This window comes from Carcharodon carcharias, chromosome 2 (genome assembly GCF_017639515.1).
Source record: "Carcharodon carcharias isolate sCarCar2 chromosome 2, sCarCar2.pri, whole genome shotgun sequence".
NCBI classification, from domain to species: Eukaryota; Metazoa; Chordata; class Chondrichthyes; order Lamniformes; family Lamnidae; genus Carcharodon; species Carcharodon carcharias.
In genome coordinates, this window is record NC_054468.1 from 52,820,707 (window position 1) to 52,841,860 (window position 21,154).

The 21,154-nt window shown below is 44.0% G+C and overlaps 1 protein-coding gene across 6 annotated transcripts in view; it reads right to left on the minus strand.

Moving 5' to 3' along the window:
* Positions 1 to 21,154, minus strand: part of LOC121290443 (inactive N-acetylated-alpha-linked acidic dipeptidase-like protein 2) — a 999,957-nt gene that overhangs the window by 503,132 nt on the left and 475,671 nt on the right. For all 6 annotated transcript variants that reach the window (XM_041210891.1, XM_041210883.1, XM_041210898.1 and 3 more), the window contains one exon: positions 723 to 1,005. In XM_041210891.1, the coding sequence (XP_041066825.1) occupies positions 723 to 1,005 (283 nt within the window). The remainder of the gene's footprint in view (positions 1 to 722; positions 1,006 to 21,154) is intronic.

Genomic DNA, 21,154 nt, shown 5'->3' on the forward strand with positions numbered 1-21,154 from the left:
ATTTATAATGGTCTTGTGAAGGGCTTTAAGCATTTTATTACATTAAAGGTACTTTTTAAACATAAGTTGTTGAGGGGTTCCAATGATAGATCTTTAAAAATGTACACTCACAGCAAGGCAAATACATGAAGCCACTTAGAGCTTGTCCTCAAACATCAGAATGCTTCGGATTCTGCTATGCTGTAAGTGATTTTCAAATGTTCTGAATCAAGACATTTATGAATTTTATGAGCTTATTTTAACTTCTGTAATAATTGTAATAAACATAACACTCTCAATTTTACAAATATAAGCACAGTTATCAGTGGGAGAATGTCTTGTTTCCTTGTTGATCTTTTTCAGACTCCTATCTGGCTTATATGGAAAAGGCTGTTGACCTACATTTCACTATCCAAAAGATAAATGTCACCTTTCTTTGCACAGCAAATTACAACTAAGTTCCAGTGTATACCATTTATCTTGATGGCACAAAATAGGTTTTTGAGGTGGGGATTTTAGGAATTATGAATGCTACTTAGACTGTTACCAGGAACCACAAATTGGATCTCTCACAAAGACCGACTTATGATAGATGTACATGACTGGACTGCAAAGGAAGATCATGCAGCTCTGCTATGCAGAACAAATAACCTTGTCAAAATATTTGGAGCAATTCAGATTTTACCAGGCAAATGAAATACCCTAAAATGACAGGGAGAATTGGTTTCTAAAACTTTCATTACCTCCAGAGATCCCTTGGCAGAATATGCAGCATAGAAATAGAGGTCATTCTTTTCCTTCTTCCCACGTGGGGCTGAGTGTAGAGTACTGCATTGCTGTCCACTGGGATAAAAGCACTGGCTGCTATTTGTCAGAATGATTTTGTTTTGGTCTGTATCAGGCAAGCTGAGAAGAACTGTGTAATTTGCTAAGCGGATTTCTGTTAAACCAGATGCAGTCCACTGCTCCATAACATGTGTAGCAGAACTCCCCCAATCTGACTCAGCAGCAAACGGTGTAAGATTCCTAAACAAGAGAAATAGAATAATTACTTTCAACACTGGTCGCATTTATCACGATTATGTGAAAAGACCTACATACATCAATAGAGAGAGAGAGACTAATACACACACAAATTGCAATGTACCTACTGGCATAGCTTTCTATTTTTATGTTGCAAATGCCAAAACTGCTTATTTTTAAATTTCATTTGTGAATTTTCTATGGTATTGTACAGGGGAAGAGAAGACAAAGTGCAATATTCAAGCATGCAGGGATTGAGGACAGGGAAATATTGGAAAATGGTGTGAAAGGGGAAGGAGAATGGGGGAAGAAAAGCAAACAGGGAGTGGGGGAAGGGGCAGAAAGAGAGAGGAAGGAAGCGAGAGAGGGAGAGAGATGGGGTAAAGGGGAGAGGGGAAGGGGGAAAGACAGGAGAGTGGTACGTCAGTGGGAAAGTGGAAGTTAACGGACGGAAAAGAGGAACAGGGAAACAAAAGAGAGGAAAGAAGCTGAGTGAGAAGGAAAGATAGAGAAGAGGAAAAACAAGGGAAGCAGGAGGGAAATAAGATAAGCATTGGCTGAAAAACAACTGTGGACCAGGGAATGCAAGTTGGCAAACTCTTTCACCAGTAGGGGTGGGGGTGGCAATTCAACAAATTACTCATTGGCGGGAGGAGTGTCGGGGTAAGGGGTGCAGGCAGAAGAACCTGTTGTGGGTTCACAAAATGACACACTCTTGCCGTGGAAAAGGGATGGTGTGGAGTGGAGGAAGACAAGTGAATAAGCTCAAAGCTTTAGAAGTAGGGGACTTAAACCCTAAGCATTCAAAACTACATTCTCTCCAAGTGAAAGGGGAATGGACCAATCTTTGGTATTATAAAGTCAGTTAAAGACTTGACATTACTGCCCACAAAAGTATAACACTAGCAGACAGGCATGGCAGTTAGGGTGTGGAATAGATATTGGAGATTGCAATGATACATTTCTGCTTACCATGAAGATTTGCCTTGATTAGAAAAAAAACATGAATCTCTATTTTCTTGAATAAAATTCACACCTAACTTGTGGATCATTGGCCTAGTCTATCTTTGTGACCATTGCAAACACATGGTTGGAAAACCACCTAATGACCAGAGTGCAGAAATGTTTGTACAGTGCTTCAAACATTATATAACATTTACTTTGGAAAAAGCCTGCCATGGTATCACCTACAGGTGCAAAAGATAATGCAGAAACAATATAAAATAAGGGATACAACTCGGGAGGGTGGGCAGGAGCAGAGGGGCCTGGGTGCATATATGCATAAGTCACAAAAGGTGGCAGGCCAGGTGGAGAGAGCAGTTAATAAAGCATACATTATCCTAAGCTTTATTAATAGGGGCACAGAGTACAAGAGCAAGGAGGTTATGCTAAACTTGTATTAGGACACTAGTTAGACTGCAACTGGAGTATTGTGCACAGTTCTGGGTGCCAAACTTTAGGATGTGAACATGTTGGAGAGACTGCAGAGGTGGTTTACAAATATGGTCCCAGGGACGAGAAACTTCAGTTATGAAGATAGGTCAGAGAAGTTGGAACTGTTCTCCTTGGAGAGGATGAGGTTAAGAACAGGTTTGATAGAGGTGTTCAAAATCATGAGGGGGCTGGACAGAATAGATAGGGAGAAACTTCCCGCTCATAAAAGGATCAAGAATGAGAGGGCACAGATTTAAATTGATTTGTAAAAAAAGCAAATGCGATGTGGGAAAAAACTTCTTCATACAGCAAATGGTTTGGGTCTGGAATGCACTGCCTGGAAGTGTGGTGGAAGCAGGTTCAATCAAGACATTCATGGGGGCATTAGATGATTATTTAAATAGACACAATGTGCAGGGTTACGGGGAAAAGGCAGGAGAATGGCAGCGAGTCATATGCTCATTTGGAGAGCTGGTGCAGATATGATGGGCTGAATGGCCTCCTTCTGCACTGTAACAATTCTATGATTCTGAAACTGTCAACACTTGTATAATGGATTTCTCCATGGAGGCTGGGGATTTCAACTTAATTTTCATGCAACATGGTGACCCACTTATGGATTTTTATAATATATTTGGAATTTTTATAAATAAAAATTAGGTTTCTGGAACAGTCATAATCTTGCTGATCAATAGTGTTCTCATTCAAATTTGAATTTAATTGAAGTAAATAGCTGTATTACAGAGCTATTATTTCATAAAGATGATTCAATGGACAAGAATTTAACTCTCTCAACTTGCAGAGAGTTAAAACCGGGGCCACGGTGGCAACCGCCAAATGTCAAGGAAATTCAAGCTACAACTGATGTTGCCTTGACAAGAACTTAATTTGTGTGGCATAGCATAAAGTACTGAACATAGCCCTGCAGACAACATTTGCCAAGAGTTATGCATCTGCCAAATGCAATAGAACAACAATCAACAAAGGGATACTCATGAACCTTGCTAAGCATTTTTTAAATGTTTATTTTGTGTTAATTTTAATTTAGAGTCCCTTGTGCAGTTTGGTAAACGTACTCAAAAAGCTGAGCCATACTTCACAGCTCCAAATGTTAATACTGATTAGTTGCTGGATGACTGAAGAGCGACTGAAATATGAAGAAGTTGAATGACTAGATTTTAGCAGCACAAACCCAAAGTGAAAAGCAAGCTTTTCATTCTGCTATACTTATTAAATAAGCCAAAATATAGGAGTCTAATTTAACTCAGATTACCATCTTCTGAAACAGTCTCTGATTGCAATATCTGTTAACATGCTTTCCCTGTTGCAGGATTCAATTTGACTAATACAGAACAAAACAATGGCTGTGCTTCCAATGCTATTCATTGAATTAACAGAGTGCTGTGAGCAGTTTCTCACAAAAGGATCAACTGCCTCAGACACCTGTCCTTGATTATTCTCAATTCTTGCCACTATTGTCACCTGGGAGCAGCATGATGGCTACCATAACAGCAGCAGCAGCATCACAATAAAGGTTCAGCAAGAGAAGTGGGGTCACAAGAAGGCAGAACAGTCACATAGTTAAAGCTCCAGTGTTTCCAAAAATGTAAGTCATTCGAAACAAAGAGAACTGACTCTGTCCAAGACTGCAAAAAAGAAATACTCCATGGGTTCAAATGCTTTACTCACACTTTACTTTTGCAATCTATGTTTTTATCCAAATGCCAATTGTAAGCATTTATTAATGCTGAAAAGACTAGGAACTGTGGAGGAATTAAGGAATTTAGGTGTTTATGTGGACCTAAGATGGCTGCACTGGTATAAATGTAATCCAAAAGGCTGATGGGATGTTGACCTATATCTCGAGGGAATTAGAATTCAAAAGGGAGGAAGTTATATTTCAGTAGTAGAGACATTGTCAGGCCTCATGTGGAATTTTGGGCACTGAACCCCTGGAAATGTATATCGGCTTGGAGGGTGTTTTTTTAATATTTGTTCATGGGATGGGGCATTGCTGGCTAGGCCAGCATTTATACCCATCCCCACTTGCCTAGGAGAAGGCAGTGCTGAGCTGCCTTCTTGAACCACTGCAGTCCATGTGGTGTAGGTACATCCATGGTGCTGTTAGGGAGGGAGTTACAGGATTTTTACCCAGCGACAGTGAAGGAATGGTGATATATTTCCAAGTCAGAATGGTGAGTGGCTTGGAGGGGAACTTCCAGGTTATCCTTCTAGATGGCAGCAGTCATGGGTTTGGAAGGTGCTGTCCTAAAGTGCATCTTGTAGATTGTACACTGTTGCCAGTATGCGTCGGTGGTGGAAGGAGTAAATGTTTGTGAATGGAGTGCTGATCAAGTGCACTGCTTTGTCCTGGATGGGGTCAAGCATCTTCATTGTTGTTGCAGCTGCACTCATCCAGGCAAATGCACAGTATTCCATCACACTCCTGACTTGTGCCTTGTGGACAGGCTTTGGGGAATCAGTAGGTGAATAACTCACCGCAGGATTCCTAGCCTCTGACCTACTCTTGTAGCCACAGTATTTATGTGGCTAGTCCAGTTTAGTTTATGGTTAATCGTAACCCCCAGGATGTTAATAGTGAGCAATACACTAATGGTAATGCCATCAAATGTCAAGGGACAATGGTTAGATTCTCTCTTGCTGGAAAAGGTCATTGCCTGGCACTTGTATGATGTGAATGTTATTTGCTACTTGTGAGCCCAAGCCTGGATATTGTCCAGGTCTTGCTGCATTTGGACATGGACTGCTTCAGTACCTGAGGAGTCGCGAATAGTGCTGAACATTGTACAATCATCATTGAACATCCCCACTTCTGAGCTTATCATGGAAGGAAAGTCATTGATAAAGCAGCTGAAGATGGTTGGGCCTAGCACACTATCCTGAGGAGCTCCTGCAATTATGTCCTGGAGCTGAGATGATTGACCCCCAGCAGTCACAATTATCTTCCTTGGTGTTAGGTATGACTCCAACCAGCAGAGTATTTTTCCTGATCCCCAGTGACCCCAGTTTTGCTAAGGCTCCTTGATGCCACACTCAGTCAAATTCTGCCTTGATGTCAAAGGCAGTCACTGTAACCGCAACCCTGCAGTTCAGCCCTTTTGTCCATGTTTGAACCAAGACTGTAATGAGGTCAGGAGCTGACTGGCCTTGACCTTGACAAGTTGAGCATCAGTGAGCAGGTTATTGCTAAGCAAGTGCCACTTGATAGATGACCACTTCCACCACTTTACTTATGATGGAGAGTCGACTGATGGGGTGGTTATTGGCCAGATTGGATTTGTCCTGCTTTCTGTGTACAGGGCATAACTGGAAAATTTTCCACATAGCCAGGTAGATGCCAGTATTATAGGTGTACTGGAACAGCTTGGCTAAGGGCATGGCACATTCTGGAGCACAAGTCTTCAGTGCTGCTGCCGGAATATCATCAGGGCCCATAGCCTGTGCAGTATCCAAGGCCGTCAGCCATTTCTTGATATCACATGGAGTGAATTGAATTGGCTGAAGACTGGCTGCTGCTTATGCTACGTGGCATGCAGGTAGTTCTGTGTTGGAGCTTCACCAGATTCATACCTCATTTTTAGGTATGCCTGGCTCTGCTCCCGACATGCCTCCCTGTGATTCATTGAATCACAATTGATCTCATGGCTTGGTGGTAATGGTAGTGTGGGGGCATATGCCAGACCATGAGGTTACAGATTGTGGTTGAGTACAAGTCTGCTGCTGCTGATGGCCCACAGTGCCTAATGGAAGCCCAGCCTTGAGTTGCTAGATCTATTCAAAATCTATCCCATTCAGCATAGTGGTAGTACCGCACAACATGATGGAGGGTATTGTCAATATGAAGAAGGGACTTCGTCTCCGCAAGGACTGTGCAGTGGTCACTTCTACTGATACTGTCATGGACAGATGCATCTGCGACAGGTAGATAGGTGAGGATGAGGTCAGGTATATTTTCCCTCTTGTTGGTTCCCTCAACACATGCCACTGACCCAGTCTAGCAGCTATGTCCTTTAGGATACTGCCAGCTCAGTCAGCAGTGATGCTACCGAGCCACTCTCGGTGATGGACATTGAAGTCCCCCACCCAGAATACATTCTGTAACCTTGAAACCCTCAGTGCTTCCCCAAGTGGTGCTCAACATGGAGGAGCACTGATTCATCAGCTGAGGTTTCCTTGCCCAAGTTTGACCTGAAGTGGTCTGGAGTCGATGTTGAGGACTCCCAGGGGCAACTCGCTCCCGACTGTATACCACTGTGCTGCCATCTCTGCTAGATCTGTCCTGCTGGTGGGACAGGACATACCCAGGGATGGTGATGGTGTTGGCTGGGACATTATCTGTAAGGTATGGTTCCATGAGTATGACTATGTCAGGCTGTTGCTTGACTAGTCTGTGAGACAGCTCTCCCAATTTTGTCCCAAGCCTCCAGATGTTACTAAGGAGGACTTTGCAAGGTCGTCAGGGCAGAGTTTGCCATTGCTGGTGTCTAGGTCGATGCCGGGTGGTCCATTCAGTTTCATTCCTTTCAGTTGTTTGCTACAACAACGAAGTGGCTTGCTAGGTCAGTTAAGAGTCAACCACATTACTATGGATCTGGAGTCACATGCCAGGATGGCAGGTTTCACATTAGTGAACCAGATGGATTTTTCCGACAATTGTTTATATGGTCATCATTAGACTTTTAATTCAATATTTTTTTTTAACCTGCTATGGGGGTTTCAAATCTGGGTCCCCAGAGTATCACCCTAGGTCTCTGGATTACCAGTCCAGTGACAATACCACTAAGCCACTGTCTCCCCTGCAGGTTAAACACTGCAGATTAAAGGTTTACATTATAAGAGCACATTGCATAAAGTGGCCTGTATTCCCTTTAGACTTGAAGGTTGAGGGGTGACCTAATGAATGTATTTGAAAAGATTAAGTGGCTCACTACTGTAGATGCAAAGAAACTATTTCTTCTCGTTAACACAACCAGAACATGGTGGTACTATCTTAAAATTAGTGCCAACTCATTCAGGAGTGAAATGAAGAACGTCAAAAGTGAGTGAAAATCTGGAATTCCCTCCCTGATAAGGCTGGGTCAAATAAAATTTTCAAAGCTGAGACTGACATCTTTTAAAAAAAAACTCCAGCAAGTGATATTGATCAAAGGCAAGTAAATGTAACTGAGGTACAGATTTTCCATGATTTAATTGAATGGTGGAACAGAATCAAGATTCCTATTTTTCAATTCTTTTGACATAGATTAAACAGTATAAATGCCAGACCCAATCCAAATTAAAAGAGCATTACGAAAGCAGTTTAGAGAAGGAACGTATTATGGTTAGACATTTAAAATGGGGAGTAATCCACACATGGACAAGGTGCAACTCATGGTTCAGAAAACAACAATAAAAGGTGGAATAATCCTCTTAAGGATCCATAGGGTTGATCACAAAGTGAACTCAGGGACCCACCATACTTCCTTTAAATTGCCATAATCAGAAGAATAGTTTCCAATCAGAGAGAACAGCCACTGAGTCCCAGTTATCCAAGGAAAAAAAAAACCTAATTGTGAAATATGATCCCAAAACATCAAAATACATCATAGAAAGCATACAAAGCATCCTAAATCCACTGTAATGAAAAGGAATTTAACTTGGTTGTCTTGAAGCAGTTGCCTTGTTCAGAAGCACTTCCTGTGCTTGTTTTTAAGTTGTGTGTGTTGCATGTTTTTTGAGTTGCCAGCTTTTTTTCGGGGTGGGAGGGTGGTGGGGCTGTTGGGGGTGGGGGTTGTCAGCTTTTTTTGATGCTGTTCACTAGCTTTTCTGAATTTTGAAGGTTGGCAAGAATGGATGGGTATGTCCTGCACTTCTGACTTAATTATGGAAAGGAATGTGATGGGGAAATCATAGGGTAGATCCATGTGTTCCACCCTGTGATACAACAAACCAATGAATTAAGCAGTAGCTTTTTTTTGAACAAGAGACAGTGTGCTTTCCAGGTCTCGGGAGAATTAAATGCTGAGGTGGCATAAAAAAGAAAAACAATTAACTGTGCAGCCAAAAACAAATACCTAACTCAGAAGGCAATTATAACTCTGAACATAGGTACCCTGATTAAAGAAAGAAATTCAAAGCCTTAGAGCCATTAATTTGCATTGTTAGAAATTATGACGTTTCGAAGGTCAGTTTTCAGATTCAATCAGCTTTCATTATCCAGGATGAGAACCCAAAGGGGCAAGTCATTTACAAGACCTGCTAAAACAATCACAAATAAACACTAAGAAATTTAATTTTGAATTACCCATTTTATTCACTAATGAACATTTGTACTGTGAGGCAGTCAAATGTACAATAGTTTCTGCCAACATCTGTGTGCTGTTGTAACAGTTTCAATATGACACCATATTCCTATATATATAGAACTTCCAAACTGATCCACTCAGTGCCTAATAAGGAATTCTATACAATACAGTAGAAGTAACACTACTGCAAGTCTTTACTGGAAAATTACTTTGGCTCCCAAGTAATTGAAGACTCTAAAATTGCAGCCAGATAGAGAAGAGTGGTTGGATCAACATTTACAGAGCAAAGATAATGTCATTGAAGGCCACTGAAGGGAAAAACAAATTAGATGAAAAACTAAATGTTTCAGAGAGTCGAATAAATGTGTCTCAGATAATTGATTCATGAAATTATAATAGTTGTGTAACAAGAACCATTGGAAAACAAAGTTTGTAGACAGCTATGAGAAGCTGAACATCTTCTCAGAGGATGTGATGGATAACTGTAAATATGAACAACTTGTCCAGCAAATAATCATTAATGTTGTAAGTAAATGTAATTAGAAAACTATGATTTTGCAGGTATTGTTTTTGTAACTGGAAATATTAAAGTTGAATGATAAGTGAGGATATGAAATTTGGAAAATTGCCCCAGAGCTTTCTTCTCAAGAAATGGGGAGATCAGTGTTTGGATTATAATTTTAAGGAGGTGCAAATTCTGAGGTGTAAAACTTCCAAATGAAGTAGCAACATTTGGCAGTTTGTGTTACTTTAAGAAGCAGAAGTATTTCTGACTCCCTTTTACATCTGATAAACCTAGTTTGTTTGGTATGGAATGGTCCAAAGGTTGCGGTCGATGGTGATGCAAGGACGCTTCTGACTGACCTTGAAAAAAGCCTCTCTGAGAGATCAAGTGTGGAGCTAGAGTAAGTTGTTAAGAACCCAATTACACCTCATGCAACCTTTTCAAGGATTTTTACAGGGAGACTAACAATGTAAAAATTGTGGTTCACATCAATTTTCTGACTGCTGAGGAATCGCACTCAGGGAGGGTGGGCAGGGGCGCCCCCTGAAGAAACATAGACCAGAACTTTGAGCTCGGCAGATGGCCGTAGTCAGTGGGCCTGGGAGCAGCCTCTGCATGAGATTTGCCACTCTCTCAATGGAGGAGGCAGTGTGCTTGGCCATGAGGAGCAGGTGGGAAACCGCCCGCCACCCGCGGTCAGCTCCCGACTGAAATGTCACGCTGCGGGCCAATTAAGGCCTGCCGAGTGTGAACGGCGGCTACCCAATGATCAGGAAAGGGTGGGTGGGGGCAGGGGTCTGTTGGCCGGCAGGTCCAATGGCGACTGGGTGTCTGGTTTAAAAACGGCACAGTCAGTCCCTGGAAGACTGCCGGCGAGGAACACATCTTCAGTGTTGTCAGCAGGAGAGAAAAAATTACGGATACAAATGCAACTGCAGACACCAGGTGAGAGGGCAGGTCGGGTGGATACTGAGCACCCCCCTCCACCCCAGTTTTCTGATGAGTGCCTCATGATCCTCCTGGAAGTGGTGGCTGCCAAGAGGAATACCCTTGTTCCCATGGATGGAAGGAGGCGGCCGCCGTGCCTTACAAAAAGGTCTTGGGAGGAGGTGGCAGTGTTGGTCAGCAGCCATGATGTTGTGCAGCCCCCTGGGTCTAGTGCCGCTAGAGGTTTAACAACCTGCTGCACTCAGGTAGGGTGATTACCGTGTTGGCATGGACCAGTGTGTTGAAATATAAGGGCTGGCTATCCCTCTGCAGAGCTCAGGGGTGTTAGAGTTTGAGTGCCAATTATCAATGATGCTGGAGCTGGCCAAGGGGGTGATCCCTGGCTGCTTGGACTGGGTGCCTTGTGGCTCGAGGGCCACAACTTAGATATGCCCTGCAAGGTGCTCCTCCTTGGCCAGGCTGCAATGGCGCTGCAGGTAGAGAGGGGACTAATCAATGCTCCTCTGTTCTTTCAGGAGAAGACGACCCAAACAGCATTGAAAGGTCACGAAACGTGTAGGCTCTGCTAACCTCCTAATCCTAATTCAGATATGAGCAGGATGCCTTGGAGCTGGAGAGATGCCATGCACCTCGGTCAACCGGCCTCAAAGAGGCTCAGATGTTAGATGAAGGTAAGGGTGCAGTGCACAGAGGATTAGAGTTTCGGATAGTGCAAACATTCTTCTGTAGTCTCATCATTGATGGGAGCCTCAAAACTGGATCCCCCATTGGTCACTGAAGGACGATGGCACCATGATGCAGATCTCTATGGTCTCACCAGGGTGCTTGGCATGCACAGTGATAGTGTGGTGACTTAAACTAATGATATGTCATTTTTCTCCCTTAGGTTTGCCACCACGCACCCAAATGCAGGCCTCGAAGAGCCATCCCTGATGCCAGAGGATCGACAGGCTCTAGATGCACCTGTATCACACCTGCTCTCTGAATCAGGCACCAGCACCTCAGTGGGCTTTAGATCTTCAGCTAGAATGTCAGTGCACAGTGGTGAGGACACCTCACACTCGCTTGAGGTGCAGGCGGAGGCAGAGAGTGCTCAGGGTGCCAGCAATTGGAGGACTGCTGGAGACCAGGATGATGCTCAGTCGAAAGCAGATGATGAGCCCCTGCTGTCATCAATAGGTGGCAGATGCTGGATGTTCAGCGAGGTGTGCGGGAGGATCTGGCAGAGATCCATGAGCGTATGGATGCCATGGTCTCTGTTATGGAGGAGTCCAAGCGGAGCATCACCACTGCGTTGACCCTCATGGCCAAGCACACTGCCTCCTCCATTGAGAGAGTGGCAAATCTCATGCAGAGGCAGCTCCAGGAACAGAATCAGGCTTTCCTGAGGTTGCACTCAGACCTACAATCCCTCACACAGGCACTGACCTCAGGTGGTCAGTGTCCGTGTGGGAGATGGATGAGGCACCCAGTATCCCAGCTAGGTGCCCGTCCATCAATGGTGAGCAGGGCAGTACAGAGCAACCTCATGTAGGCACATGAGCTACCTGCCATCTCTGTGGGCTCCTCTCAGGGCACCCTGGATGATGGCAGCACTCCCCCGCCCTTCTGCCAGTGACTGTGGCATCTGAAGAGACTGCGGAGACTGGGGAAATGCCAGCCATGAAACTGACCTTTCCCTCCCAGGTGGGGCTAGCACAGGCTCCACTGGCTAGAGGACAACCACCAAGGTCATCAAGGCCAACAGGACAGCAGAGTCAGCAGACCATCTCCAATGCCAGTGCCAGCGAGAGGCAAGCATCAAGACGTAGCACTCGCAAACATAAGTTTAAGGCACCATGAGCACAAAAGGGACTGGTCACGGGTGATCTTCTATTGTGCAATGTTTTGTTTATTTTAACAGGTTTGGTGTTGATGACCAGAGAAAGTTCTGTAAATTTGTTTCGACTGCGTGTCATGGGATAAATGTTCCTGTGTCATGATGGCCTGAGTATGCTTCACATTTTTTATTTAACATTGTGCAGGGTATGCAAATATGTAATGCTGGACGTGGGTAGCTTGAAACTTTATTGCACAGGCACTGAGTCGACTTTGGGGTCAAAAGAAAGGGCCATTTCAGACAACCAGGATGGAGGCGGCAGTCACTGCATGAGGGGATAGCACTAATTTGGTAGCCTAGCTGAAGGAGCATTGGATCAAGGCGTCCCTAGTATCCCTGCCTCACTGGAGGTTACAGAGGTCTGCCTCCATACCCTCAGGGTTCTCCCCACCGTGCTCCTCTTCTGATTCACTACTGGATCCATCATTTGAGGCCTGTGCACCTGCGTCAACATCCTCTTCCTCCAGTGAGTCCCCCCCTTGCCAGTGCCAGATTGTGGAGAGCGCTGCATGCGACGACTATCAGTGACACCCACTCTGGGGGGTATGGTATTGCTCCCCCTGAGCGGGTCAGGCATTGGAAGCGAGTCTTCAGAAGACCAATGGTCCTCTCTATCATGACCTTGTGGAGACATGGCTCCTGTTATACTATTGCCCAGCCTCTGTTCTTGGGTGGTGGAGAGGCAGCATAAGCCCCCTTTTCAAGGGATAGCCCTTGTCACCCAGCAGTCATCCATCAAGTCAGGCTGCAGCACTGAAGAGCTTCCGCAGCTGGGGGTGTCTCAGGATGTACATGTCATGGGAGCAGCCAGACTTGCACAGACTTGCAGAATCTGCATCCTGTGGTCACACCCTATCTGGATATTCATGGAGTGGAATCCCTTCCTGTTAACGAAGGCCCCTGGCTGACCCGTTGGCCACTTGAGGGCCATATGTGTGCAGTCGATGGCACCCTGGATGTGGGGGTGCCCAGCAACCGCTGCAAAGCCTCTGCTTCACTCAGCCTGGCTGGCTTCATCCATACAGAAAGGAATGAAAGTCAATACCTGCCTGAACAGAGCTTCTGTCACCAGTTTAACGCAACTCTGGACAGCTGATTGGGAGACTCCACACAGATCCCTCACTGACCCCTGGAAAGAGCTGAAGGCATAGAAGTTGAGGGCCACTGTGACCTTCAGAGCCACTGGCATGGGGTGTCCACCCACACAGTCGGAGCTGATCTCAGGTCCAATCATCTGACAGACGGAGGTCACTGTCTCCCTTGATAGGTAAAGCCTCCTTCGGCATTGCACCTCCGACATATTGAGATAGCTGCATCGCCACCTGTAAACCCTGGCAGCAGGACAGTGGCATCTTCTGCGGTCCCTTCTGCCTTGGACTGTCAGATGGCCCTGCGCCCCTGTGCCTGCACCTCTCCACCCATTGGTCACTCCCCTGGAAGCTGCATAGGGACACCTGGCCTCCTCTCCCTTCTGCCCCTCTCTTCCTCCTCAGGGGAATGTGCCTCCAGCGGAGACCACAATTCCCATTACAAGGGTAACAGAAGGCTGTTCGATACTTGGAAGGGTCCACATGGTTTGAATTTTCTGGGGCCCTTGGAGACACCAAGGAGCCTTGAAATGAAGCCTGGAAATGCTAACAATGAAGTCCCGAACAGAGATGACCAATAAGTCACCAACAGCAAACTATCTACCAAACTCCTCACTACTAATTCTGGCAATGCTGCTTATCCTTTTTATCCTACCTATGGATGACTATTTTGAAATTGTCAGCTGGCCACCTGCCTGTTTTGCCCGTGCAACAAGCGCAAAATTGCACGGGCACAAAAAATCGGTATCAATTGACATTTTAATGCCCTTAACAGGCCTCTTAATTAATGGTGAGTGTGGCTCTGGTGCCCGTGCACGCCTGCCGAGTGAAATATCACACAAGGGCGTGATGGCGTTGGTACAGTCACCCAACGTCATCACGCGCTATTTTACGCTCGAGCGTGTTGGGCACGCGCCCGCACGCCGAGCGAAAAATTCGCCCATAGAATCACTGACAGAAACTTTCAAATTTTTATGCACGTGTGAGCTCCTTACATAGATCGTGCCAACTTCAGTGAAGAAATGATGGCAAATGCTGACAGTTGTACGTCATTATCACCTCAAAATCTGGGTCAATATCAATAATTAGTGGGAACATTATCAGACATTTGGAAACACTATTCATGCTGAGGGAAGGGTTATAAATAATGTCACAAAACAGCAGTCTTTAACTTTGCCTACATTTTTGAGGCTACGATTCATGAGACAGAATTTTATTTTAGTTCTGTGACAAATAATTAAAATATAATTTTTATGCCTTGTCAAAAGGTCTCATTTTATTTTAACTCCGCTTTTTGCTAAAAAGAATTTTCAAAGTTATGCCAAATGACCTTTGTAAAGAATTGTACATCATTTCCTGTGAAAATGCAGAAGCATATTCATATGCCTTCAGCACTCAATCGTATACATAATGGGAGGTAGTAAAGGGCAGGAGGAAAGTGGATAGCATAGTGAATAATTCAACTGTTATTTCACCTCTGGAATCTAGGCTTCAATGTAACCCAGTTGAAATGATAAAAATATTTACTTCCTACAGGGTGTAAATGTTACAATGCCTGTAGAGATCAATAACCTTTAAAAAGATTCTCAAACATCCGGTGGATGGCTGAAAGGATCATATGACAAGATTTCAAGTTTTAAGACTTTTTACTCTAACACACAACACAAAAGCATCATTGACTATTCTCTATCCAGGAGGAAACTTATACTCTAAACTACAGGAAAGATCCCCAATTTAACATATTAAACAACTGAAAATCTCCCTCCACGGTTACACTTTATTCTGCCCCTTAAGTGTACGGTCTATTCTCCTGAAACCAGTCCAAAGTGATTCTTTGCTCTTGACGACTTGCTTTTCCTTTCTCAGCCTTGAGCTGACTTTCACAAATTGGAGATTCTTACCTCCAGCTAAACCTGGGGCAGAATTTTGCCGTCGGGAACCCCCGACGTCATCCTGCCCCATTTAAATTTTCAGGAAGGTGGGGGCGCAGCAAAATCAGCTGCGGGCCTGCCGACCTGTCAATGGCCAATTGAGGCCATTGACAGGATCATTTAAACAATTACAGGACCTGCCCGTCCAACCTTAAGGCTGGTGGGCAGGCCAGGAGCCCCGGCGGCAAATAGAGAAAACATGAAACCTCATCCAGCGTCAGGATGAGGTTTCATGCAGGGTTTTAAAAATTTTAATAAAGTTATTCTGTAAATTATGAACATGTCACATGAGGGGGATATATTAGGGAATTTTTTTTTCTATTCTTAATATTTTTCAAAGTGGAAGCAATCAGCCTGAGGCTGTATTTAGCTTCAGGGAGATGCGCCCTCTTTCGTGTGCACGCACGAAAGAGCGCACTCTCACTTTTAGGGAATCGCCCTGGCCTGCAGAGGAAGTGCATAGCGCTTCCCGGCGGACAGCACACTGGGCGGGCCTTCATTGGCCCACCCACATAAAATGGCGGTGCAGCCTGCTACGCTGGCGGGGATCGACTCCCCGCCCGCCGGAGATTGGATCAGGCCCGCCCACCCGATAGGCAGAAAATTCTGCCCCTGATCTCTTCAATCTGAGCATGAGCTTCCATGCACATTCTTGATGGTGAACAACTGGTTCTATCTCTCAGCTCCTCACAGACCAAGACTATAAGGTTCAGCAATATTTTATTGTAAGCTGATCCTACAATATCTTCCTATGGACTGCACCCCCTCTCAAAGCCAATCTCCATGGCAACATGAATCACATGGGCCTTGTATCCAGGTAGAAATGCTGATTAGCCGTCCTTTAGACTTCCAAAGCAATTCTATCTTGAAACCAAACAGACAGTTTAGAGTATACCATTTTAAAACTTGAGATTCCTAACACCTTCCTGGGAATTTGGAGGCCAAAAGTCTATTAACCACCTACAGAGATGTCCTTGCCATTATCCACAGGCTATCCACATTTTGCACATTTTTCCCAGTAAAGCAATTGGAGCTCCCCTTGAATCTTTAATCAACCACACCACTCATGCTTGTTGTCAGTGGAATTCAGAACAGGTCATATGACCCCTTCCATTCCTCCATTTTACCCTAAATTAAAGAGACTGTTCCAAAACATAACAATCTTACAAAATTTCATAATTATAACATAAGTATCATAACAATGATTAGCTTGGGTAAGTTAACCCAGATCCCATTGGCTAGAATCTATGGCACAGAGCTAACAGGCAAGTTTTACAAGCTGGCAGAAGTCTGGGGATTCGTCTTAACTTTCATTATCACAAATCTGCTGAAGGGCTTGAGAATGCAGACCATTTTCCACATTTGCCTCTGTTTTGAAATTGGGTTACACACCAGTTTGGCATGCTTTAGAGGCTAGTGGAAATCCAATCGCTGGGAATTTCATCAGGCTTCTGATGCTCAACACCATTTCTTCAGGGAAGTGCAACTAACACCCAGCTCATACGGAAAAACTCCACTGAAGTTACACAATAAGAAGGAGGAACTCTTACAAATTTCCTGGCACCAATGTTAGATAAGGTAGGTGAGACAGTGGGTGTTGTTTAATGGAGTTGATAGGGCTCTCGCCCACCAGCTGGAGAGGTGGCGAGAGTCCCACATCACCTCTTTTCGCGAAGGCCTACTGAATTAGTGCAAATTAGGCACCAGGCAGCAGCAGGCTTTCCCTGGGATCAAATACCCCGCTGGGAGCTGCTGGCCAATCGGAATGGTTGAACTGCACCTCTGACCCTTTGGTATACCAAAGTCAGCCTTTTCTGTCAAATGTTTGTTCTTCCTGGATAATCAAAAAAGTAACAGAATTGTTGTATAATACAGAACATATGAAAATAATTTCAACAGACATTTTTTACATTACCTACTTTAATCCTCAAGTGACTGTCATTATCTTTCAAATGCAAGTACTCTAAAAGAACTTCAATACCTTCACTCACAAATACCGTAGATTTATATTAATTTCCATTGATATAATTTTTTTCAAATGTGATATTTAACTTGACCCATTTTTGGGAAAATATAATCAAACTTCAAAATAAATGAGAGTGACACCAAGTAAATATACTACTTTCTTGCAAATATTGAGCAGTATTAAAAAACAAAGAAAGATTTATTTCCAAAGAACACATCACAGTTTAGAGTATGCACTTTGACACCAACATTGCATCAGAAGGTCATGACGTTTGCTAACAGTCTTCTGAATGACATATGTTATTATGGCTGATACATCATTACTGGATCTTTGCTATCTTGCAAAGGGCCTGTGGTTTTTTTGGGAAATGCAGAGACATAAAGTATCCCTCAAAATGTCCTCTCAATAGCTGAAAAAAGAACTCAGATACACAACTCTTCCCTTTCATTCTTTCAACATCAAAGGTATAAAGGGTAAATACTTTGATAATCTAATCCCTTTGGAATAACTGGCAGTGAAATATGTTATGTACAGTTAAGATTTCAGAAGCCACATAATCACGAAGTCAATTGCTCTACTTCCACTACCAAAGTAAAAATTCCATTCTATTCAAAACATACGGGTTTTGAAACTGTGTGCTAAGTAGAGCTGTAAAGAATAGGGTAGTATTATTTCACCATGTAAGACCATAAGATGTAGGAGCAGAAGTAGGCCATTCGGCCCATCGAGTCTGCTCCGCCATTCAATGAGATCATGGCCGATCTGACAATCCTCAGCTCCACTTTCCTGCCTTTTCCCCGTAACCCTGGATTCCCTTATTGATTGAAAATCTGTCTATCTCACCCTTGATTATATTGAACAACCCAGCTTCTACAGCCCTCTGCGGTAAAGAATTCCACGGATTCACTACTCTCTGAGAGATTAAATTCCTCCTCATCTTTGTCTTAAATGGGTGACCTCTTACTCTGAGATAATGCCCTCTAGTTCTAGACACTCCCACAAGGGGAAACAGCCTCTCAGCATCTATCCTGTCAAACCCCCTAAGAATCTCATATGTTTCAATAAGGTCACCTCTCATTCTTCTAAACTCCAATGAGTACAGGCCCAACCTACTCAGCCTCTTCTCATAAGAAAATCCCTCCATACATGGGGTCAACCTAGTGAACTTTCTCTGGACTGCCTCCAATGCCAGTATATCTTTCCTTAGATAAGGGTACAAAAACTGTTCACAGTATTCTAGGTGTGGTCTAACTAGTGCCTTGTTCAGTTTTAGTAAGGCTTCCCTATTTTTATACTCCATTCCATTTGAAATAAAGGCCAACATTCCATTTGCTTTTCCTATTACCTGCTGAACTTGTATGTTAGCTTTTTGGGATTCATGCACAAGGACCCCCAAATCCCTCTGTGATGTAGCTTTCTGCAGTCTTTCTTCAATTAAATAATATTGAGCTCCTCTATTCTTCCTTCCAAAATGCATAACCTCACAGTTTCCCACATTATATTCCATGTGTCAAGTTTTTGCCCACTCACTTAACGTGTCTCTACCCCTCTGTAGGCTCTTTGCGTCATCCTCACCACTTGCCTTCCCACCTATTTTAGTGTCATCCGCGAACTTGGTGAAAGTATATTCACTTCCCTCATCTAAGTCATTAACATATATGGTAAATAATTGTGGCCTCAGCACTGATCCCTGTGGCACTCCACTAGTTACAGGTTGCCATCCTGAAAATGCTCCTCTTATCCCAACTCACTGTCTTCTATTAGTTAGCCAATCTTTTATCCATGCTAATATACTACCCCAACACCATGGGCTCTCATCTTATTAAGTAGCCTTACGTGCAGTACCTTATCAAACTCCTTTTGGAAATCCAAATACGCCACATCTACAGGTTCTCCTTTATCTATCCTGCTTGTTACCTCCTCAAAGAATTCTGATAAACTTATCAGGCATGATTTCCCCTTCATGAAGCCGTGCTGACTCTGCTTGATTAGATTATACATTTCTAAATGCTCTGCTATTACATCCTTTATAATAGACTCTAACATTTTCCCAATGATGGATATTAAGCTAATGGGCCTATAGTTACCTGTTTTTTGTCTCCCTCCCTTTTTGAATAAGGGCGTTACATTGGCAGTTTTCCAATCTTCTGGAGCTTTTCCAGAATCTAAGGATTCTTGGAAGATTACTACCAGCACATCACTACCAGCGCATTATTACGCAGTAGCTATTTGTGTAGCTACTTCCCTTAATATCCTAGGATGCAACCCATCAGGCCCAGGGGACTTATCGGCCTTTAGCCCCATTAGTTTCCCTAGTACTTTTTCTCTAGTGACAGTTGTTGTATTTATTTTCAGCCCCAACTTTGCTCCATGATTATTTAGTATTTTTTGAATGCTATTAGTGTCTTCTACCATGAAGACTGATATATATGTGTATACAGAAACAAAGGTTTAATCAATCCTCTCTTTGAACCACATTGCAGTAGATAGTTTTGCAAGTTAATTTATGATTCTGTTGTACCACATAAGTATTTTTCAGCCAGAAAGGAAATGTTTAAAATGTTAATACACTGCTTATAGGTTAGAACTCAACATAGTTGCTAAAGCTTTCCATTCTGCAATTGTGCAAGTGGAAGTGAAATAGGCATTTACTTCTATCACTCATACATACATACTGCTGCCTTTGTCTGATTTCTAAGGTCAGCTCATTGTAATAAGAATGGACTGATTTCTGCTGCAGGGCTGTCATAGACATGACCTGGTTGCAGGTATCCTCATGCAGCGCAAGACTGAATGCCCTGCAGCCACTTAAAGAAGTGGCCTGAAACGGAGGTGGAAGGATGCTTGAGAATGGTCGCCAGGGCACAGGTACGATGGTGCTCAGCAAATTTTGGAAATAGGGTAACAAAGGTCTGCTTTAAGAGATTCAGAGAAGGGAATTTGGCAACGACAACAGTTTGTATTTTTATGGTGACTTTAATGTAGTAAAACATTCCAAAGTGTCCATGGTGGGGGGTGGGTTAAAGAGGAGGATGACCTTGGGGTAGGGTGGGGTGGGATTGGGGGTGGGGGGGGGGGGGTGTGTGCGTGTGTGGGGGGCGGTAGGGGGGAATGACTTTGATAGGTTCAGGGGGCCTGAAAATGAGTGTCCTCCCCCCCCCCTCCCAACTTATCCAACACAAGCTCACACAGCTAAAGTTGTTAGGCTTCCTACATGGTGTGGACTTCCCCTTCTGTGGGTAAAATACCAATGAGAGCAGGATGAGGCCCTTAAGTGCCAATTAATTGACTGGTCGGGGATGGGCAGGGAGATCAAAATCCTGCCCAATGTGTGTTTTCTTTTCATCACCAAACTACAGTGAATTTAATTTCTCTTGAAGATACAGCTCTAACAATCTGATTGCAGGCTTGTGGTGTGTGAGGGGGTGTGGGGGGGGGGTGGGGGGGGGGGGAGCATTTCAACAGCACATCCTATGGAGAATGGTAGAATCACCAACAGCAACTTCTGGATTTACATGTTGAATTGCGTATGTGCAGACTCCTGGGGCAGAATTTCTCACTGAGCGGCCAGGCATGCGCCCGACCTGCTCAAGCATAAAATAGTGCCTCATGACGTTGGGCAAGCGTCCTGATGTCATCGCGCACTCGTGCGATATTTTGGTCGGCAGATACACTTCTGAGTTTAGCGCGCACCCACCGACCAAAATATCGTTCGAGTGAGTGATGACATTGGGACACTCGCATGACATCATCATGCGCTATTAAGAGGACAATTAAGCCCATTAACAGTGCAGTTAACAGATTTTTTTGTTGCCCGTCCAACGTTACAGTTGGCAGGTGGGCAAATTGGTCAGGCAGCCTTTGCCTTTTTCATGAGGCCTCATCCACGGGCTGGATGAGGTTTCCGTGATAAATTAAAATAAAAATAAATTTCTGTGGACAACATTTTCATTAGCTACATTTTCAGGCGGCTGATTATGAAGCTTGGACGCTTTTTTTCGGTTTCTGTGACATTTATTTTAGGCTGTTCAGGTCTTCAGCTCTCTGAGGCAGCTCTCTGCCTTCAGGGAACATCCTGTCAGCACTTGCTCACGCC